This window comes from Lemur catta, chromosome 2 (genome assembly GCF_020740605.2).
Source record: "Lemur catta isolate mLemCat1 chromosome 2, mLemCat1.pri, whole genome shotgun sequence".
NCBI classification, from domain to species: Eukaryota; Metazoa; Chordata; class Mammalia; order Primates; family Lemuridae; genus Lemur; species Lemur catta.
In genome coordinates, this window is record NC_059129.1 from 53,737,038 (window position 1) to 53,758,641 (window position 21,604).

Consider the following 21,604-nt stretch of genomic DNA (forward strand, 5'->3'; position numbering starts at 1 on the left):
TGCAAATTATTATAGGTCCATTGACAATGGAAAAAATTTACTGAGCTTAAAACAAATCATACAGTATTTAACGGTATAAAAAATGAAAATGGAAAAAATATGTCAGAAAGCTTTGGGATCACTTAAGTTATTAAGCTAACTGTCTTAAAAGTATATACAGGACCTGTGAATATATTGTATACCAGAAAATTCTTGCTAAGCTCATTTGTGTTTCTTGTGTAATCATGTAGAAAACAGAAGGAGTAAATCTATTAAAGTTTTACCTATTTTTTTCATGTTCAGATTACATGCAAGTTTCTTTACTCTTTTCTCATCTATGCAGTTAATGTGCTCACTGTTATGTTTTAAGGACAATGAAAAATGCTGGCATATTGTAAAACAATTGTTCTTAAGGAGCCTATGAAAATGCACTAACTCCTAATTCTTTTCTCTCTGTTTTGGCACATCCAAAATTATTAGTCTAATTAATTAATATTTTATGCAGAAAAGAAAAAGTTAGATGATCAATTTTTCACTTGCAAAGAACTAATATGGGCCTCATGCACACTCCATCCCCCAAGATCCTCTTTAATATCTACTCCTTTCTACTGTCTCATTCCTCCAGAGTCCTGCATCTCGTTCACTTTAGGGCAGGGGTTGGCAAACTTTTTCTGTAAAAAACCAGTAAGTAGGTATTTTAGGCTCTGTGAGTCATACAATCTTTGTCACAACCACACTATTCTGCTGTTTTAGGCTAAGATAGCTATAGATGATACTTAAATGACTGACCATAGGTGTGTTTCAATAAAACTTTATTTGTAGACACTGAAATTTGCATTTCATACCATTTTTATGTATCATGAATATTCTTTTAATTTGTTTCAACTATTTAAAAATGCAAAGACCATTCTTATAGATTACACAAAAACAGGAATTAGGCCAGATTTGGCCCATGGGCCACAGTATAGTGACTTTTGTCTAGTGGCAATGTTGCTTCTTCAAGGGCTGAGTAACTTTCACTCAAATCACAGGCCAAAAGGCAACTCTTGTGGCTGGGTGTGTTGGGTCAACGCCTGTAATCCTAGCACTCTGGGAGGCTGAGGCGGGAGGATCACTTGAGTTCAGGAGTTCAAGACTAGCCTGAGCAAGAGCGAAACCTGTCTCTACTAAAAACAGAAAATATTAACTGGGCATGGCGACACACACCTGTAGTCCCAGCTACTTGGGAGGCTGAGGCAGGAGGATTGCTTGAGCCCAGGAGTTTGAGGTTGCTGTGAGCTAGGCTGACGCCACAGCACTCTAGCCCAGGCAACAGAGTGAGACTCTGTCTCAAAAAAAAAAAGAAAAGAAAAAAAAGAAAAAGAAAAAAGAAAAAAAGAAAGAAAGAAAAGAAAAAGAAGAAAATTCTCTAAAGATGGTTCTGTTTATAAAGTTTCCCCATATGACACATTCAAAGCTTTAGGGCTCATCAATATGTCCATAATTTTCCATTGCTTGTCCCACTTTTTGTTAGCTGATCCATTGAAAACTATTTTAAGATTTACAGAGACTTTTCCCATTTTTCATCATGAAAAAGTATATAAAAATTACTGTATAGAGGTTAGAACAGGAAGCCAGGTTGAAAGAAGCATGGGTTCTGTTCCCAGTCTGGGGATTCAGTCCTTTGGATAAATAACCGACTGCTTCACATCTCATTTTCTTTGTCTGGAAAGTCAGAATTGCCAATTGTTGTTACTAAACAGTTATATTAAATGTTAAAGGATATGGGGATGGAGATTAAGCTTATATCTTCCAAAGTAGCCACACTTTCAGAAAAAAATGTAAGTTCTTTTTTTTTTTTAAATGCCATCATATACAACTGAAAAGATAAGTATTTCTGAAGAGGAATCTTGTGGGTATTTGTTCTGCACATTTTGATGTAGAAGAAAATCTAAACCCAGGGGTGAGATCAAGCAAACTATAGCACAAAATACACATATGTAAAACCTCATGGTTTTCTTATGTGCTTACTATTACCAGGAGAGGTTTGGTTTAGGGGTCTGTAAAAATGTTTTCGGCCTTTAAGTATAACGCTTAGAGCCAAGACATCATCAGTTCCAGGCTCAGTCAGTTCCAGTTGAAAGTGTGAATGTTCAGCAAAAGGATGTTTTTGAAAGGAGACTGAAAATCCGCTGTGCCAGATACCTGAAACGTTGTTAGGGTATTCAGTGGAAAATTTCATTTCCACATTATAAATAACTGTAGGATATTTTAAGGGATCCAAGACTAGTAACTTCCAAGACCTGCTTATATTAGCTCCACTGAAATGTGAAATGGAGGGAGGATGCCGAGAAAAGCTATAAAGCTGGGTTACTGGATATGATTAATTAAAATAAATAATCTCACTATTGATTAAATCGTCCTTAAAATCCCTAACCATTGAGGCCTGCCTAGTTTGCTATCCACCAAATGAAACAAAGATAGGGCAAAACAGTGATGCAGGAAAAAAAGAGGAAAAGTCCCCACGATGCTTTCTTAAATTCAAACGGTCCTACAATTTCATATTCAAAAAAGCCCCTCTGGTCGTCCATATTTGAAATATTGATTCTTTCTTAGTGTCTTCAAATTTCAGGGAGTTCCGTGTTCTGTGGACTTCCTGGGAGGAGAAGGCCAAGCCCAGAGAAGGCGGCATATCACCCACCATAGTAGTGACTGAATTTTTATCTCCCTTTGACCACAGAAATAATCCATTTCCCGTAACTCTTCCCCTCCTTTGCAGCCCCCACACATTTAAAAACAAAAAAACAAGTCAGAGATCTCTGTTAGACAGTGGCACAACATGCGCCAATTAAAATTGCCCCCCTAAAAGGCAAAAAAAAAAAAGAAAGAAAGAAAGAAAAAAAGGCAAAAAGCCATTAAGCGTCCGGGTGTGTGTGTGTGTGTGTGTGTGTGTGTGTGTGTGTGTTGCATATTTATGAGGGTCATTGTGAGGATGTACGAGGTGGACGTGCAAGTGTGGGTCTGAGTACACGAGAATGGGTGTGTAAGGTATGAGAGTAACGGATGCAGTGTCTCTCTTTCTCTTTTTTTTGAGGGAGAAACCTGCCTTCCCTTCCTGGGTCTGCTGCCTGTGGCTCGGGGAGACTTGTGCACGCAGGAGGCACGACGGTGCCCGGGGTTAGAGCTCTCCCCTGTGACCGAAAAGATAATTAAAAGTTGCACGCGCAGGAGACAGCTCAGCTGCTCGCGGTGCGTCTAGTTCGTCCGGATAAGTGGGTTCTCGCACCCTGGCGGCGCCCAGACGGGGAGGCCAAGGAGTAGGTGGTGGAGGGGGTGTCATAGCGGGGGGTTCAGAATCGCCTCTTGGCGTCACGTCACGGAGGGTGGCCGTGGGAAGGCCGAGGGGGCGGGAAGGGCGCATCAAGGAGGCTCGTGTCTGTGGGGGGATTTGAGGGAGAGGCGGGAACGTGGAGAGAAAAGTGGGAAAGGGAAATACGGACGAGGGAGGCGTGGAGTTGTGAATGTAGAAAAGGAAGGTAAAAATAAACCCCCAAAGGACAGAGAGTAGTGTCCCCTGAACTCCCTCCTTACACCCGTGAGAGCGCACACCTAAGTACCCCCCCCCACCTCCGCTCCCGCGGTCTGGAAGCCGCTCGATCCCCAGCGCATCTCTTCAGGGGGGCAATCCTGGTCTCAAAGTCAGGCGACCAAAGCCCTCCAAGTTCATCTTGTGCTTTCGACAGGCACCAGGCCCCCCTCTTCCGCGTCCCTTATGCTCCCGGAGCCCTTCCAGGCCCCTTCTAGGGCGCAGACCCTGACGCGGACTCCGCCAGTGGAAGCAACGCTTTAAAAACCGAGAGGGGAGGGTCGTGGCAGGTCGCTACCAGGGTGAGGGAGGCGTTTGTGCTGAGCAATAAAAACATCAATTAATGGCTATGGCAATTGCTTCAAATAAGACGGGAGAGGGTGAGTGATGACCCAACCACCCTTATTCCTTCATACACCGAGAGGGAGGCATTCTAATTTTTCATTTATTTTATAATATCACTTATTACTGTGTCAGCTACCTTATCAGGAATCTTTGAAACTTTGGCAACTTTATGCCAACACATTTCCGTGCTTTGGAAGGTTTACAAGAGTTTGATAATCAGCAAGGAACGTAGCAATACACAACCCAGAGGGTGAAACAGCACTGTGTCCCCTTCTTAGGGTGGAATAGCCTCAAGCGGATTTCCCGGCTTCTGCGGGCGCAGCACATTGTTTTATTTGTTTTGAAGGCTCAGAGTTTTGAGGCTGGTCGGAGACACCCACGTGCTTCTGACTCTCATCAGCGTAATGATCGCCTTAGCCAGAGCCGTGTCTATATAAACCACAAAAACCTAATCATTAGAAATCCCAGCCTCCAAAAACCACATTTTAGGTAAAAAAAGTGCCGCTTTTTTTCCGCGCTCCTTCATCCTCTCGACCACAACTTTTTTGGGGGATCCAAAGTCGCTTTTTAAACCCACATTAGGAAATAAATACATAAATAGCCATTGAAGCATTTTTAATTTTTAATTTTTTTCCCCAAGAGCGGTGAGGAAGAAAGTTAAGACTTAGTTTGAGATGCATAATAGACTTAATAAAAGATTGAAATTAATAGAAAAACTGCTGGGATTTTTCCCCAGTAAGGGTTTTTGTAACTTACTTTAATCACCAAGCTGACAGTTTTCTAGACCTTTAAAAAACTCATCCTTGTTTTCTAAGAATGACAGGACTGAATATATAAGAAGTGTCCAGCCATCCACTTGAGTTTCTAAAAACTATTTTAACAGGTCTTCCCCTCCCCCATTTCCCATTTTTTTTGTCACTTAAGACAAAAATCACCCAAACCCTGCAAAATCTTTCTTTTTCCCCGGGAGCCGCTCCGCCAGAGGTTGGGGGTGGGGGTGGGAGGGTGCAGAGTGCTGAGAAGTGAGCACAGACGCTCAAGAATTTTTCTTCCTCCTCGCTTGAAGTTACAACGAAAAATAACGACAGTCAGATCAGCTGGAGGCTCTCTGATGTCTCAGCGGCAACCTCGTCCGACCAAGAGGGGGTTCCTTGTCTTAGGGCTGGGGGGAGCAAAAGTACGCGACCAGGCTAGATCCCCCTATACTGGGGCCGCCTCTCTGGGCTTCGGAAGCTGCGCACCGCGCGCGGGGGGCTCCTTCTCCCGGCCGGCGGGCGGCGGCAGTGGCTGCGATTCGCAGACTCAGGATCCGTTGCCCCGAGATCCGCTGCCCGCGACTTACCTCCTAGTACCTTGAAGAGCGAGGGACAGGGGAGCTTTGCAAAGCAGAAGGGAGTGGATGCAAGGAGGTGGCGGTGAGAGGACGAGAAGAAAAGAAAGGAAAGGAAGGAGCCGAGCCGGGGAGCCGGGCTGGCAGCCGCCGCGGGAGGAATCTGAGCGTGCAGCCGGCGCGGGGGGAGCGGCGGCCGCCGCGGAGGCGGCGGTAGCGGCGGCGCGGGAGGGCGGAGGCGCGGACGCCTGCAGCTGGGTAGCAGCTCGCGGCGCGGCGCGGCGGTGGCGGGCAGCGAGCGGCAATGCCGGCCCCGGGGCTGGACTGCTGAACCCACGCCGCCTCACCACCGAACTCAAACTGGGAGGGGGCGCCAGCGCACCCAGGACGCGGTGCCCCAAGGGACCCCACTCCAAGCTGCAAACTCAAGTCCCCCGCCTCCCCGGGCCAAACACACCCCCGCGCCCGTTCGCAGCTGCCACCCCGGGTGTTCCAAAGGCTCCGGCAAAGATCTTCGCCTCCCGGAGCTTCCTACCCGCCAACCCGACTACTCCGCATCGCCACCGCTGGCCCCCGTCAGACTCTGCCCGGCAGTCGACTTCATCGAACTTGATTTCTCACCTCCTCAGCCCCATCACCTCCATCCCCTTTTCCCCCGTCTCGCCTCCACCCCCCCAATTTCCTCCTCGCCCCTCATTTCCACCCTCCTCCCCCTCCCCCGGCCACTTCGCTAACTTGTGGCTGTTGTGATGCGTATTCCCGTAGATCCGAGCACCAGCCGGCGCTTCAGCCCCCCCTCCAGCAGCCTGCAGCCCGGCAAAATGAGCGACGTGAGCCCGGTGGTGGCTGCGCAACAGCAGCAGCAGCAGCAGCAGCAACAACAGCAGCAGCAACAACAGCAGCAGCAGCAGCAGGAGGCGGCGGCGGCGGCGGCAGCGGCGGCGGCAGCGGCGGCAGCGGCAGCTGCTGTGCCCCGGTTGCGGCCGCCGCACGACAACCGCACCATGGTGGAGATCATCGCTGACCACCCGGCCGAACTCGTCCGCACCGACAGCCCCAACTTCCTGTGCTCGGTGCTGCCCTCGCACTGGCGCTGCAACAAGACCCTGCCCGTGGCCTTCAAGGTAAGAGGCTACGGCCGCCCCCGCCCCCGGCCGGGCGCTGCGGAACCTGCCCGCCGGCGTCTGTAAGCCCGCGGGGGCTGGGCCCCGGACGGCCTCCCAGACCTCCTGTCTTGGAGGCTCTGACCCGAGAAAGCCCCGGCTGGCTCTCTTCCTCCGGATGCCCTCGCGCAAATCCCTCTCTCTCCCACCTGTGCCCGCTGCCACCCCGACCTCAGCCCTGGTCCCCCTTACCGGTTCATCACCCCTCAAGTCTCCGGCCTCCGTTCTAATCCACCCCCTTGCGCCGTCCCTCCTCCCCCCGGAGCCCCAAGGTGCCCACTCTACCCCGCGAGCCCTACTTGCTGCACACGCCCCCTTCCCCACGGGTGAAAATTCCCCGCACTCTCTCCCGGAACTCCTGCGCCCACCTCCCCTGGCATCCTGGCCGGCCCCCACCGCGGGCTCCCCGCGCCCCCTCTCTCCGGGATTCCGCGCCCTCCCACCCGCCTCCCTCTCACCCAGACGCCCCTCTGTGGGTCTCGGCGTCCCCTTCCCTGACCTGCTGAGCTCAGCGGCCCTGGCCCCTCTCGGGCTCCGGGGCCGGTGTACACGGGGTCCCGGCGTCGCGCATTCGCGCACGGAGGTGGGTGCGGGATGCCGGCTTCGGCGTGTGGGCCGCATTACCCGTAACCGGGAGGGTCCCGGACAAACCTAGGGACTCCGGGGGTGTCAGGACCGTAGTGTTCGCACTGCTCGCCGACCCGCGGCAGTTCCCGTTATCGGGAGGAAGGCGGGGCTGCCGGGGTCTCCGAGCGCCCCGAGGCGGGGAAGCTCCGGGGTCCCGGGCGCTGAACCCGCGAGTGCCGGGAGGCGCGGGCCGGGGGAGGGGGCGGGGGCTTGGGCCGCCTCTTCCAGCCGGGACCGAGCTCCCAGCCTCGCCTCGCCTGGGAGGGATGAGGGAAACCTGTGGAACAACTTCGGTTCTCCGGACTCGAAAACTGAGGTGAAAATTTTGCAGATTTGCTTTATTATTATTTTTAAAGGACTTAAATCCCAAAGGGCTCTTGCTTCTGAAAGGTCGTGGGAAGCTCCTGCCGGTGGCTTGGGCGCCCAGGGAGTGAGCCCCACGGCTTGAGAGGGGCCGCCGCGCGTCCGGCCTCCTCCGCCCGCCGGGCCCGTTAGTTTGAGGGCGGGTGGCGGCAGCGGCCGTCGCAGGCGGCTGCTCCTCAGGTTGAGGGTGTACGGTCCGGGGCCTCTCGCAGTAGCCCGATGGGTCTCCGTAGTAACTGGATCTGGATTTCCCCAAGCAGCCCTCGGCCAGGGGGAGACGCGGAGCCCCCAGGACCGAGCGCGCGCTGGATTGATGGGGAAACGAGTTCCCAGGCTGTCCACACTCGAGGGACTAGATGCCAGGGATAGAGGGGTGGGGTGGGCCAGACGTGGAGACAAGCGCTCTCAGAACGACGCCTCCGGCCCTGTCTAACCCCTGAACTCGCGTAGGTGGACCTGGGTCCCCGGGGTTCTGGGATCTGTGGAGAGCAGGGTAAGCAAGGCCTTGGGGTGAGGGAAAAGGAGGAATCCTGCCAGTTCCTCCACTGCGGACCCTGGGGCCACACTCCCACGGGCCACAGGCGGTTCCCAGTTGTTGATCACCCCCTACCCCACGCACCAATTCAGATTCCGTGTGTGGGTGGGGTGGAAAGAAAGAAGAGTCCAGGTCAATTAGAGCTGGTTATCTCTCTAGGTCTTGTATCAGAACAGAAATCAGAATGAATTGTTATGGAAAGGGGATGTTGCATTCTGGGGGAAGTTTCATTTTGCAGTTGGCCCAAGGAAAAAAAAAAATTTTTAACCGTCATATTTCTCCATTTATTAACCACCCATTTGGTAGGTTAATGTTTTTTTCCTGGAAATATGAAAAGCTCAGAATATATGTGAATTGTAGAAATTTAAATTTCCATACAAGAGGTATCTTTTACAATATTCATCGTCCAAGGGTCCAGAATTTTCTAACTAGCCTTATGTGAGGGGGGAAGATTTTTTCCACCAATGCCGTCCCCCGTACCCTAAAAACCAAAAAACCTTGGATGAAAACAGCAAAAAATACAAATAAGTAGATATTTTACCTATACAAAGCCACACATCAGAATTTGTGAAAATATGAGGGTAGGTGCTTGCATTTTAAAGATATTTAGATGTTTGATGTTCTGTATACCCTTCTGCTAAACATAGTTAAGGTCTGTCTTGAACTATTCTTTTGTATTTATGATGCTGCATTGATTTTGAGCATGAGTGTTTTGGATGGAAAGGATGTTTTTGGCATAAAGAAAGAGTGCAATTTAGTTTGAGCCAGTCTCAGATGATTTGGTTATTATCTGAATTTTCTCACTACTACCCTTTTACAAATACTTTGAAAATAAATTTTGTTCTTTGCTATTAATCATATTTGTTAATTACACACAGTACATGTTTGTTTTTTAACTAATAGACAAACCATAGATAACACAAGTTCATATTAAATAGAATATTTTAATTCATATTAATTGAATACTGAATTGAGTTAGCCTAAAACCTAACTCTGAATGTTTTCCCACCCCATACATATGTTTAATGGAATTCAAAAAGTGGGTGATAGTTGAGATCCACTCAGTGTAGATTTTGTCTTTCTGCTGAAAAAGATATATAGATAGTTGGAACATCTAGATTTTGACAACAATTTTTATCATTTTCATTTGAATGATGTAAAAACAACCTCACTTTACCTTACTTTTGGAATAAAAGCCCAAGTGCACTGGACTTGTACGCTCTTGCATTATAATAAAATACATCTGCAATGAAGAAGTCTTCATTTTAATAGTGGTGACAGCAGTTTGGCTATCATATTTAGAGCTATGTACAAAATAAATTATAGAGTCGTTGGGTAGATAGAAGATAGGTAAATGTGTTTGAAAGCACATATACGCAGAACTTAATTGTCGAGAAGTCTGGTATTCAAATCAATACAATATTTATTGAGCCCATATTTTATATCTGTGACATTGAACTCTATACTGCAGAGAATTAGAAATGAATTCAATAGACTCTTTTAATATTTTAATTTAAAATAGTGCTTCAACATGATATTGACAGCATATTGCATTAAGAAGTAAGTACTGTATTAGTGTTCATGTGATCTTGTGTTGGGATTATATAAAAATTATTTATACTCGACATGTAAAATGCAAAAACAACTAGAATACTTTATATGAAGTTGTTTATTAGCATTGTATTTTTAACAAAGTTCAGCAGTTTTGAAATGTTCAGTCCTCCCAGGTGTCAAGGAAATGGAAATATATATTTTTAACATTTCTTTCAGGTGTATCTCACTAAAAGCTTAAAATAGTTAAGGCATACTATTAGGTCCTTTCTGTCCCAGATTATTCTAGTGACAAAGAAGCAATTTGCAAATTCAGCTCATTAGCTGATGGTCAGGTAGAAATAATGGAGAGAACATGTCAACCCTGCATCCAGTAGCACGCTTTTAGTTAGGGGTCTGTCAGCATTTCCACTGTGAAGCCTGGTGTTTAGGGTTTATAACTCAGTTGCTTTAAATAGCTTCAAGCTGAAACACTGCAGAAGTTTTAAGTCCAGATGTATATTTTAAAACTAAAAGTAGTGCAAATCTATTGTACTGTTTTAAGTTAGAGAACACTGGACTATATATATTTACCAGTATCATATGTTTTTCTGGCAGTGTTAAAGAAAGAAAACATATTTTTAGATATATGATCCGGTATTCATAGTTAATTCTGCATCTTTAATAATGCCTTTCAGTATTTGTCAAAAAGAGGATTTCAAAATGACGGAGCAATTTTTACTTAAAAATAATTTTTTGACATCAGTGGCCATTTTTCTCTCTTCAAAAGCAAGTATGCACCTAGTAAACACTTGACACTAGTGAGTTATATTTTTCTTATGTATTTAGTGATCAGATTTTATGTTTGTATCTTTTTGAATCTAATTTTACCTAAACAAGGGAAAATCGGTTATTAAGCCTGTTAAATCCTTATGAAGCCTAATACAAGTTGTTATGCAAAATTATGTGAATTAATGGATTTTGAGTTGTATAGAGACAGATACATTTCTGTGTTATGCCTTTAAATGCAATAAAATGTGTTTAAAGTTAACTATTTTAGGATTGAATATATAACACTTATTGGTAAGGTTATTGGAAGAAATAATTTTAGGTGGAAAAACATTTTAAAATTTTTTAGAAACATTTGAAAAAAGGTATGGTAGATATCTTTCATTATCTTTTCCCCTTTAGCATTACTGTTAGTATGCTTTCAAAATTCCGGAATAACCATTATTAGATGATCTAGATCATCTTGATACATGGCATATAAATTGTTGGCTTAGACTGAAATAATTTCCATCAAAATTTCTCTTTGACATGTATTTTAAAAATTATGAAATGAAATATTGTATTTATTTTTTTTCCTCTTGAATTAAATTGGCTTTTCCAAAACTGTGGGTTAAATTCTAAAAATTGGCCGGGCACAGTGGCTCATGCCTGTAATCCTAGCAGTCTGGAAGGCTGAGGTGGGAGGATCGCTTGAGGTCAGGAGTTCAAGACCAGCCTGAGCAAGAATGAGACCCGTCTCTACCAAAAATAGAAAAAATCAGCCGGGCTTGGTGGCAGGCGCCTCTAGTCTCAGCTCCTCGGGAGGCTGAGGCAGGAGGATCACTTAAGCCCAGGAGTTTGAGGTTGCTATCATGATGCCACTGCACTCTACCCAGGGTGATGGAGTAAGACTATGTCTCACCAAAAAAAAAAAAAAAAAAAAAAATTAACTGTAGTTATTTGTTGAAACTTTTTGATAGCTTATTTAAAGTTATCTTTAAATAATTACCATGGGAATAAAATTTTTGCTTTTTGCAATTACTGTCTCACCTCTTTTTATTACATAGAAATATTTGACCAGATTCTATTTTGAAAAATAATTATATTTCATTTATATTGCAAATGCAGTGTGCCAAATGATGTTGACCTGTAGGAGTAATTGATTAGATAAGACTAGACTTCTGTCCATGGAAATGTCATGGGCAATTTTAATTTCTGTATAATAAGACCACAGAAATAATTTTAAGGGTCTGAGTTAATTCTCCATTGCTCCTCTTTCAGAGGGATTCACAGTTTTAGTCATAAGGAGTCTCATACAAAATTTCAATAGCATTGCTAGAGTTAAATATCCTTTCACTTTATTTTGTACAAGCCACATATCATGTGATTTAAATGCTAGTTATAGTGAGGTGTGCTAAATAAAGGAACTTCTTTCTCTATTCTGAAATGTCAGGACAGAAAATTACTTCTCCCTTTCCCATGAAGTTTCTTCATTTTGTAGATTTTATATTTTAAAAACACCTAGAAATGTTGTTAGGGTTTCATCACAAATTATTCTTTGCAGAGCAGTGCTTTTGTATTGGGTCATATGGAAACAAATTTTAATTTGTCCTTATCCGTAACTAGTTAAAGAGTGATTTTTGACTGCGCTTTACCCCTAAAATGTTTTTCCATTGCTTGAGTTTGGTACAGATGAAATGTATAAAAATTTCTTGATTCTTTTGGTTTTCTTTTAGATAAACACAGTTGAGAATCTCCAAGGGAAACTTTTTAGCTTCAGAGATCTGCTTTTTAAAAACACTCAAACATATATAATTACACTTCTGATTGATATAAAGTCAAATACAGTACTCTCCCCACAACACCCCTCAACATACACTGCCTCAGAAAAACATTGGGTAATCTGATTTGGTCAAGTGAATTGCAGAAAAAAACCAATATATTTAGCCATTAAACTAGAGTTCGGCCTTAACAGGGAAGGTTGTCACTACGTCACATTAGCATATTTTTCAGGCCTGTTCTAAGCCTCATAGAACAGCCATACAACTTGTGATTATCTATTTGTTTTTTTAAATCTGATATGTAAAACATACCTATATTTAATATGGTCATTATTGTGCTGCTTAGGCATAGTAAGATGGATTTATGTATTTCACTCTTAGGGATCTTTTCTTTCATATTTTCCCATATTGAATCAATTTTCCTTTTCTTCTAACTAAAAAAATCCATTATGTTAAAAATATGCAGTAAAATAATAATGTCCCAGAGCTCTTGAAAACCTTTCTATTGGGGCATATCTCTTTATTTTTTTTTCCTGAAATTTAGCCAGACTGGAGTGAAACCCACCAGCAGTCATTCTGTATCTCTCAGCAACACCAAAGAACATCTCAGGACATGAAGTGAAGAATTACATACTGGTTTGAACCCTTTAAGGGTGCTTATAAGTAAAAGCCTATGTTTAGCAGACAGCAGACTTGGAACAGAACACTGTGTTACCCTCCTTGTCTTACAAAAAGCACATCATTATAATTATACTCTATACTTATATAGTATCTTCTACATTTTGCAGACTTAAAACAATTATTTCCAATTTATATTGGAAAACTGTGGTTTCTGGAGACCATGTTACTTGTGCGAGGTCATAGCAGATATGTAGCAGAAGTAGGGGAAAAAGTGGAGCCTCTTGATTTTTAGTGTATTTGTTATTTTCTAAACAGTACAGCTTTTCTCCTGCCTTTATTAATGTGCTTGGTGGTTCCATATTTTCTTTGACATAGCTACACAGCAGGTGTTAAAACACAATATGCTGAGTGTACAAAATGTCAAACATTCAGATGAATATTGGCAAATGTAGTAAATTATTTCAGTATTTTCAAATGTTCTCATTTTTGGCATTGTGAGTTTGAAAAATTGAAAAGCACACTCCTCCGTCAGGAGTATAGCATTACCTGTAATCAGTAGCCACTCAAGGTACTAGATTAAGTATGCAGGGAGGAAGTCTTGTTCTCAAGGGATTTGCTCTTAATTTAGGAGAGTTCTTTGAGAAGAGTTATATACTGCAGGTAAAAGGTAGTCAGCATGATTCCCTCTCTCCTCTGGGATGGCAAAAGTGGTCAGAAAACTAGTTTGGAGCAAGGGCACATTACTGTTAGCATGGGATGCTGACTCAACCTTTAACTGGTTCTCTCTTTCAGAGTTTTAGCTGGTAACCCCACAGACTTCTGGCTGTGGGAAGTGGGGCCCTTTATGGAGCTACTTCATTTATTTATTTCAAAAGTATTTATTAAGTAGTTATTATATGCTGGGCACTGTTTTGAGAACAGGACATACAGTGGCAAACAAGACAGATGAGATGAAGGCCCCGCTTTCATGTAGTTTCAAAACTAGTATAATCTGGTCTCCTAGGAGTGAGTCCTTCAGGTTTGGGCTAGTATGTCAAAAGTAGAAGTAGATCATTAACACGTACATTGAGATGAGGATCACTTGAGTATAGTGGGATGCTGTGGAGAGGGGGTTCTATATGGAAAGATTTACGATTTTTAATTAAACAACAAAGTGCCAAATAGAAGGCATGGAACTGAGAAATAGCCCAAGAGAAAAGCAAAGGTGACAAAATATTGATGGATTTTGTTTGTTTGGTTGTTTTCCTGGCTGAAGGAGAGGACGTAGTGGAGGGTTCATGGATGGGGAAATTCAGCCCTAAAATACAGGGATAATGTATGTTTTATCACAGTATAAGAAATCTACTTTAATGAGGGTATATACCAAAAGTATTGGAAACATGGAATTAAATGCTTAGATTTGTCTTAATGGAAATCTTGACAAGGGAGGGAGTAGCACTAGAAGTAGAAAAAGATAAGTGGGATGTTTACCAGACAGGCAAGTACACAGGGGTGTGATTATCACAGAGTAGTGGGCTACTTTAGCTGGGGCCATTGCTTAGTTACTACAAGGGCATCTGGAAGCTGAATGAGGAATGCATGGAAATAGTCTGAACATAGGGTCCTAGAAGTTAGTTGAGAGAAAGGATTGTTATTAAGGGGCAGGGTCTTGGTAGTGAATTAAGAATAGTATGTTTAGTACATGACAGTGAAAGATCTGCAAAAGCATTTCCTTACCAGGCTTGGTGTAATCACAGGCACACATTTGCAAGTTAGCTGACTCGGGTTAAAGTCTGATCTCTAGTCTTAGAGCAGAGTAAATGTTCGTTAGTCTCAAAGACTGATTATTCTGGATTCTTACTTGGCTGAATTAATCTGCTTCAGATTAACTGTTGAAGATTAAGGAGGCAAATGTGTCATTCCATGGTGGCAGAAGGGACAAGACAAAAGTGTGGCTAAGGGTATATTTTTTGTCTATGCTTTTCAATTTGTCATTGATCATTTTCAGCCTGGTATTATATTTTTATTCCATACTTAGATCTTAAGTTTCTTGATGTCTTTGGCTACCCCACTGGGTTCCACGACAGAGTGGGCATTCAGTAAATATTTATAGCATCATTAAAGGCTGAGTTTCTAGCCCAAAGTAAGGAGGTGAAATGTAGACCACACTGCATCTAGGGCTCTATATAGTTAGGAACTCCAAGGTTTCACTCAAAAGTCTCCCATACTGCTGACCAGACTCGCTGTTTTTTGGCCCATGATCTGGATGAGACCACACCGCAGGGCTGTCCCTGAGATGAGGGTTGCAGACAGGCGATACCTTAACCTGTATGATACAATCTGCAGATGGGGTATCAGCCTTCCTTCTGTGGCATAATTCCTATGGACAAGCTAACACGGGGATTCAATTTAAAAAAGTACATATATTCTGTGCAGAATCCAACAACAAAAGAAGTAAATTTTTGCCTGCCTTTGAAATGGGTGGACCCTGAAACATTGGTCTGTTTGAAGTGGCATCATAACCTATATACAAATGCTTCATTCCTGTTTGCAGTTACTGGACTAGAGCACTAAACCCTGATAAGACACATCACTTCTAATGAGAATATTCTCAGTTTTTAAGCTTTTCTGATGTGCCATTATTGCTGCTGTATTTCCTGTTTTAAATAGGTGGTAGCCCTTGGAGAGGTACCAGATGGGACTGTGGTTACTGTCATGGCGGGTAACGATGAAAATTATTCTGCTGAGCTCCGAAATGCCTCTGCTGTCATGAAAAACCAAGTAGCAAGGTTCAACGATCTGAGATTTGTGGGCCGGAGTGGACGAGGTAGGTCTCTGACTTTTAATACTGATAGTGGAATAAACACATTAGGATCTCTGATGAAACGTGGACTAGTCTGTATACAAATCAGCACCTTCTTTTTCTGAATAGAGTTACTGAAGATTTGATTTAAATACATCCAGATGAAGTTGAGTGTTTTTCTGAGTACTCAGGCCTTTTTCATTTGTTTTATGATATTGAAAATTCAAACAATGTTTTCAGAAGAACTAGCTCCTGATTTTCACTGGTTGTGAGCATGTAAAGGTAGACAAAAGAACAGTGGGAGGATCAACTTCTGAAATATGAGGAGTTAAATAACTGAGTAAATTGAGTGGTAAAGGGGAAAGAAAAATGAAGGCATTGGATCAATTTCCTGAAAATATCAATTTTGCTCTAAGTTATAGCAAGGACAACTAGCGTAATGCTCTTCACTTATCACATATGTTACCTCTGTAGGATTTAATTTACTCTCATAATAAGAGTCTGTATTAAAAATCATGGTTTTTTACAGAAGACTTTTCATTTGGATAAATAAATAATATATTGCTTATGTTAGAGTGACTATGTAAAGTTGCCCAGACAGATGAATGATCAGGACTCAAATACACACTATGTAAGGGTGTTCACCATCTGAGTCTATGCTCAAATATTAGGAATCCTCAAACTGATCATAAAATAGAAAATAATTCCATTTAGGGTTTTGCAGCTGTTTGATAAATGAGTTAAAGTTTTTAAAAAGTCTCTGAGGAGACCAATATTTTGGATTTTTATTTACTTATTCTACACAGAGACGTTTACTAGCCATTCACCTATTAGAAGTATTATGCTTATCTATTTATTTATTGAATCTAATATTTCCATTTTAAGTATTTTGATAAGAAGAGAGAAAATAGACCACTTTAGGACTGAGGTGCAATAAATTATAAAGCCCTGTGGAATCACTGCAACCCAAGTTTGAATTAGGAAATGAGAAGCACCAATTTTTAAACCATGTCTAATAATTACTCTTTAGTTTGGATCAGATGTCAAATTATTACCATTGTAAAAACTTGATAAGGGAAATTCAAGCAAGGCTGTTTCCGATGAGTAGTTTTAGTTTACTTTCTAGGAACAGAGCCAAGTAGTTGGACTTTTTAACTTAAAAAAAAATGATTCATGCTAATGAGATACTGTCACTGAAAGGTTGTTTGAAATAAAATGAGGCTCAGAGCCTCTGGTAGAATCAAAACTAAAGGGGTTATCTCTGCATCAGGTTAAGTTTACTTTCATTAAAAGACACATCCTATGTCACTTTTGACTGATTAGATTTGGAATATGTGTGTGTGTGTGTGTGTGTGTGTGTGTGTGTATTCATTCTTTTTTTCCTTAGTTATTCATGCAGGTCCACAATACAATTAAAGTTTCTCTTTTTTTTTCTAGTAAGAATCAAGAAAGTTTGTGGACATGATAATTTACCTGTATGCTCTGAATTGCATCTTTCTTCTTACCTAATATTACTTTCCTTTTAATTAGAATAATGAATTTTAGTGTTTAAAAGATTGGGTGCTATCCTTAATTTTACTTTACAGATTCAAGCTATAGTTTTCATTTATCTTGCTTTGTATTATATAGGTGCTGCATAACTTTTTTCTGATCAATTTGAGTAGAAACTATGGCAAAGTGATAGTGTACTTTGTAAACCCTCAACATATTTATTTAAGGAACTTCAAAGAGAAACAAAGGGTGTGCACTGTTTTACTATATTGGCTTTCTGAGTTTTGGCTGGTTTCCCAAATAGCAATTTTTATATTAAAAAAAAAAGACAGACTTAACTGCTTGCAGACTTTTCACGCATGGAAGATGAAGAAAGCTTCTTTTGATGAAGTGTAATTATGTCCAAACAGAGCTGACCCCCTCCCCCTATATTTCTTATGATCTTAACTGAAGAAAGTAGGATTTTTCCTTTGAAGCAGCCGGGACTTGGTGGAGGATCTGAAATGCTACAGTCTGCTGCCAGAGGCAGGATGGAGAAATTGGTCCAGACTTGTCTTCGAGACTTAGATGGGGGGTAGGGGGAACGGATGGAGAGAGCAAGAAAAATTGATTTATCACTAATAACAGATTTTTATATCATTACATTAACATTGTATGAAAGGAAACAGTACTATCAAGCTGAAATGAAGAAGAAATAAGGACAGAGAACATGGATAAGAGATAATGCTGAAAAAAAAAAGGATCAGTTTTTCAGTGGCAGGAAACCCTTTAACCTGCCTTTGTACCTGACCTGCTTTACAACAGACTCCAGTTTCCTCTTTGATTTTCACACTTCTTCATTTCTCTTAAGTTATTAAGTCTGGATCAACATGCTGCTACCATTGTATTTTCTTTCTCAACTTTAAAAATTTGCTATTTTCAGTAGTGTTAAGAAATAAAAAAAAACACCAAGTTCCTCAAATATTACACTTTTTTTCTCTTTCCACTGGTAGAAATATAAACTTTCAGAAATGGAAAACAATCTTAGATTTAAAAAGGAGTCATGTCACTATTTACTTTGACTTTATGGGTCATCTTATGACCACAACTTTTGAAAGTGCTTTGGAATAAGTGTAAAAAATTAATGAAACTTGCATTAAGTTAGGAGTGGCTTATGGTTTTTAATTGTCTTTTCTTTTTTTCTCCTCTGTATTTTAAGCAGAAGTGTTTAAAATGACTTTGGTCTTCAAATTTTTTTAGTGCGCTTCCTCTCTTTTGACATCAAGCATGTTGCTTTTAATTTACAAGCATTTTCAAGTATCTACAGTGTACAGAGCATGGAACCATGTCAGTTTAGGGCATAGTCCTGCTTACTGTCTTATCCCTTCTGACTATTCCTGGAAGCCCCTCAGGCTGGATTGGGATTGTCTACCAATGACAGTTCCCTATGTTTATCTTACAAAATATAAGACTTGATATATTGCAGAACTAGTTCTAGATAAAGCTGTGGATGACACAGTTCGTTATCTAGTGATTGCTAGCTCCCTAAGTAAGAGCTTGCATTTTTAAGTAAGAGTCTTCATTTTTATCACTTATGGAAAGTGATTAAAAATGGGATTTAGAATTATTTTTAATTTAAGGAAATCATGAATGCCCACATAAACATTTGACTTAGGAAATGTGTTATTATAACAAGATGAGGAACCACTTACCAAGTTGGGTGGTAATTTCTGACAGTTTCTTCAAGATTACATACATATTTCTTCTGACGGGGAAATAAGAAGTGGAAGGAACCGCCTTCATTTTTGTTCTGTTGTTAAAGTACATCTTGATCCCTAGGATCTGATTTTGGAAGATAATAGTTATTTTTAAATACCTGTTTCCTCCCCCAAACCCACCTCTTTTTAAAAGTAGTTTTTATAGAATACTGATTCTGCTCTGAACATTTAGATGCTTTGTACTTGAAGATTGAATTTTGTGTTTGGTTTGTTCCTATGTGAGGTGTTTCCGTGAATTTGGGAGAAGCATAGATGATTCTTAATATCCTAAATAAGCTGTAAAGGTCTAAAATAGAAATATTCCCATGGAATCCATGGACAGTATCTCTGCCAGGTTATTTAAAGACACTAAGGATAATTGAGATCTCTATATATCCTTCATTTATGAAGATTAGTGCCATGGATGACAACTGCCTTCCAAACATGACCATTGGAGCCACTGTTAGAAATGTAATTCTGGGTCCGTGGACCACTGATCCCACCCCAAATGGCATTTTGAAATGTTTTAATGTAAATTAACTTTCAATCTAGAGATTCAACTGTTTTACTTAGATCTTTTCATTGTTTCGAGAGGCTAATCTGGACCCAGTGGCTTCCTGTTCAAGTTTCCAAACCCCATTTCTGTAGACTTTCCGTTTTCTGTAACTAGTTTGGACTCCTGGCTGGTTTGTTTCTCTGGTTAGTCTTCATGTTTGTAACAAAGTGTCTCTGTTCCTTAACCAATTAAATTACTTAAATCCATGTAATAGCCAATATATAGTGGATGAAATATGTTATATTGATGACACTTTAAAAATAGATGCTTTCATCATCCTGGCTAGGATATTGCATTAGTCCATTTATATTTACTGTTTCTTGGGCACATAGAGCTGACTGGGACACATCTATAAATAAATTACCTATTAATTTTTCAAAACGTTTTCTGGCAAAGTGGCAGACTTAAAAAAAGTGCATTAATTTTAGGGTGTTAAAAGCGTGGGTTCATATCTTCATTTTTTTCAGTTTTATTAGTTGTGTGAATTTGGGTAAATTACTAAGCCTTGCTGGCCTTTAGCTGCTTCATTTGTGAAATGGGGATAAGTCGAACTGGAGGGGATTAAATGAGATAATGTATAAGAAGTGGCTGGTGCTTAATAGGTTTCTGATCTGCATTCATCTTTCCCTGTTCAATTCCCCCTTGACCTCCCAATTCCTGTCTTTTCTTTCCTTTTATTTATCCTTGGCCATGGAAAAATATAGCCAGGGAGACTTAAAACTATATATACTCAGTAACAAATGATATGCGTCTTAAACAGATTTTTGAAACTTACATAGTCGGGGTTGAAAAGAAAACCCATTCACTAGACTTGACAGCCAAAGACCTGTTCTACATTAAGGCTTGCATATAACCTGTTCCATATTAAGCTTTGAAAAGATTGCATTAAACTTTGCATTGCTACGTATTGTCTAAGATTTGTGTTTTGATTTAATACCCTCAGCTTTCAGTAAAGGGAAAAAGAGTCTGTGACCAAAAAACAAAGCAAAACAAAATGAGCTTTTTAAAGGTCTCTTACAGGAGCAGACTAAATGAGTACTCTGGCCCGAGGTTGCTGAATGTTTTATTGAGTCACTGTTTCACACCCACCTTTTCCTGTCTTGTAACAGTTTGCAGTTTTGACTATCTGACATGACTAACCGTTGCAAATCTAACTGATTACAACTGTCAGTGAGTCTGTGTAACAGAGAATGGTATCTTCTAGAGAAAGCAGACATCCAAATCTGCTGCTAAACTTTTTTCCCTGTCTTCTTCTCCTCTTATTTGTTGCTTTTAGCTTTTTAATTTGAAGCATCAGATGTAATATTTCAATGAAACACACCTCTGCTAAAAGTAAAAATTCATGTTTATATTTAGAGATGTCATGTTCATTGAGCAAAACAAAAGTCACTATCAGGGAGTTCAGGGTTTAACAACAGAAATGTATGTCAGGGGAGAGGTGGACAGGGAAGAGAAAAACTTTGTTCCAGTAATGATGAAATCATCATACCACAGGCACATTAAGGCCAGGACAGGAGACACTGGCTCCTGTTAAAATGATTCCCATAAGAACTTTCCTCTTTCATCTTCTTATTGTAGTGCAGTTAAGCAAATGAAATGCTAGAGCCATGTGAAGTAAATAATATAATCAACAATGATTTGCTATTGTTCTCTCATGGGGTCATGACCTAATCCTAAATAAAGACTTCTAAAATTGTGTGTGCTTGGATGTGTTCTTGATGTTGGAGAAAATTGAAGCAACAAGCACCTTCCTCAAGTGGACCAGGGTTTTTGTTTTTATTACAACTATTGCTACTGCGGAGCTTTTTTGGAATTCAGGTCTTCCTGCGTAGTACTGCAATGGGGATGATGATCTTAACACTCAGCAATTTTAGAAACGTCCTGAAGTGGCCATCAGATGTTTTCCAATTTAGAATAAGGAGTCCTGACCCTTGTCTTTATTTCACTGCCTCCTCTGTGATGCTTAAATGTAATTTGGACATCTATGCTGCTATATGATCATCAATACTATCTTTTTATATTCACTATGCATTTTCTCCTTTTAAATCTGCAGGCAAGAGTTTCACCTTGACCATAACCGTCTTCACAAATCCTCCCCAAGTAGCCACCTATCACAGAGCAATTAAAGTTACAGTGGATGGACCTCGGGAACCCAGAAGTAAGTACTTGCCTTTCTATCGAAAATGGTAGTAGAGTTTCCAGAGACCCTATGAGGAATTTATTCCAGATGAGTTAGTGTTACTTTCAAGTCCATAGTGTCTTTGCAAAGTTTTCTATCTGCATAGATTTTTAGTGAGGGACAATTACTAGAACTTAACAGTTAGTGAAAAGTAAAATGACGGTTTTAACCTTTGCCACAAAATTGCTTAGACTTCCATAATTTTAGGGAATGAGAGAATAATTATTCAGTCACTGTAACTATTTGCTAAGAA

General features: G+C 41.3%; 1 protein-coding gene across 3 annotated transcripts in view; it reads left to right on the plus strand.

The window, feature by feature from the left end:
• Positions 1-5,463: 5,463 nt before the first annotated feature.
• RUNX2 (RUNX family transcription factor 2) overlaps positions 5,464-21,604 on the plus strand; it is a 126,485-nt gene continuing 110,344 nt past the window's right edge. For all 3 annotated transcript variants that reach the window (XM_045542081.1, XM_045542082.1, XM_045542083.1), the window contains exons 1-3: positions 5,464-6,343; positions 15,257-15,413; positions 21,226-21,330. In XM_045542081.1, coding sequence (XP_045398037.1) covers positions 5,969-6,343; positions 15,257-15,413; positions 21,226-21,330 — 637 coding nt within the window. In that variant the 5' untranslated portion in view covers positions 5,464-5,968. The remainder of the gene's footprint in view (positions 6,344-15,256; positions 15,414-21,225; positions 21,331-21,604) is intronic.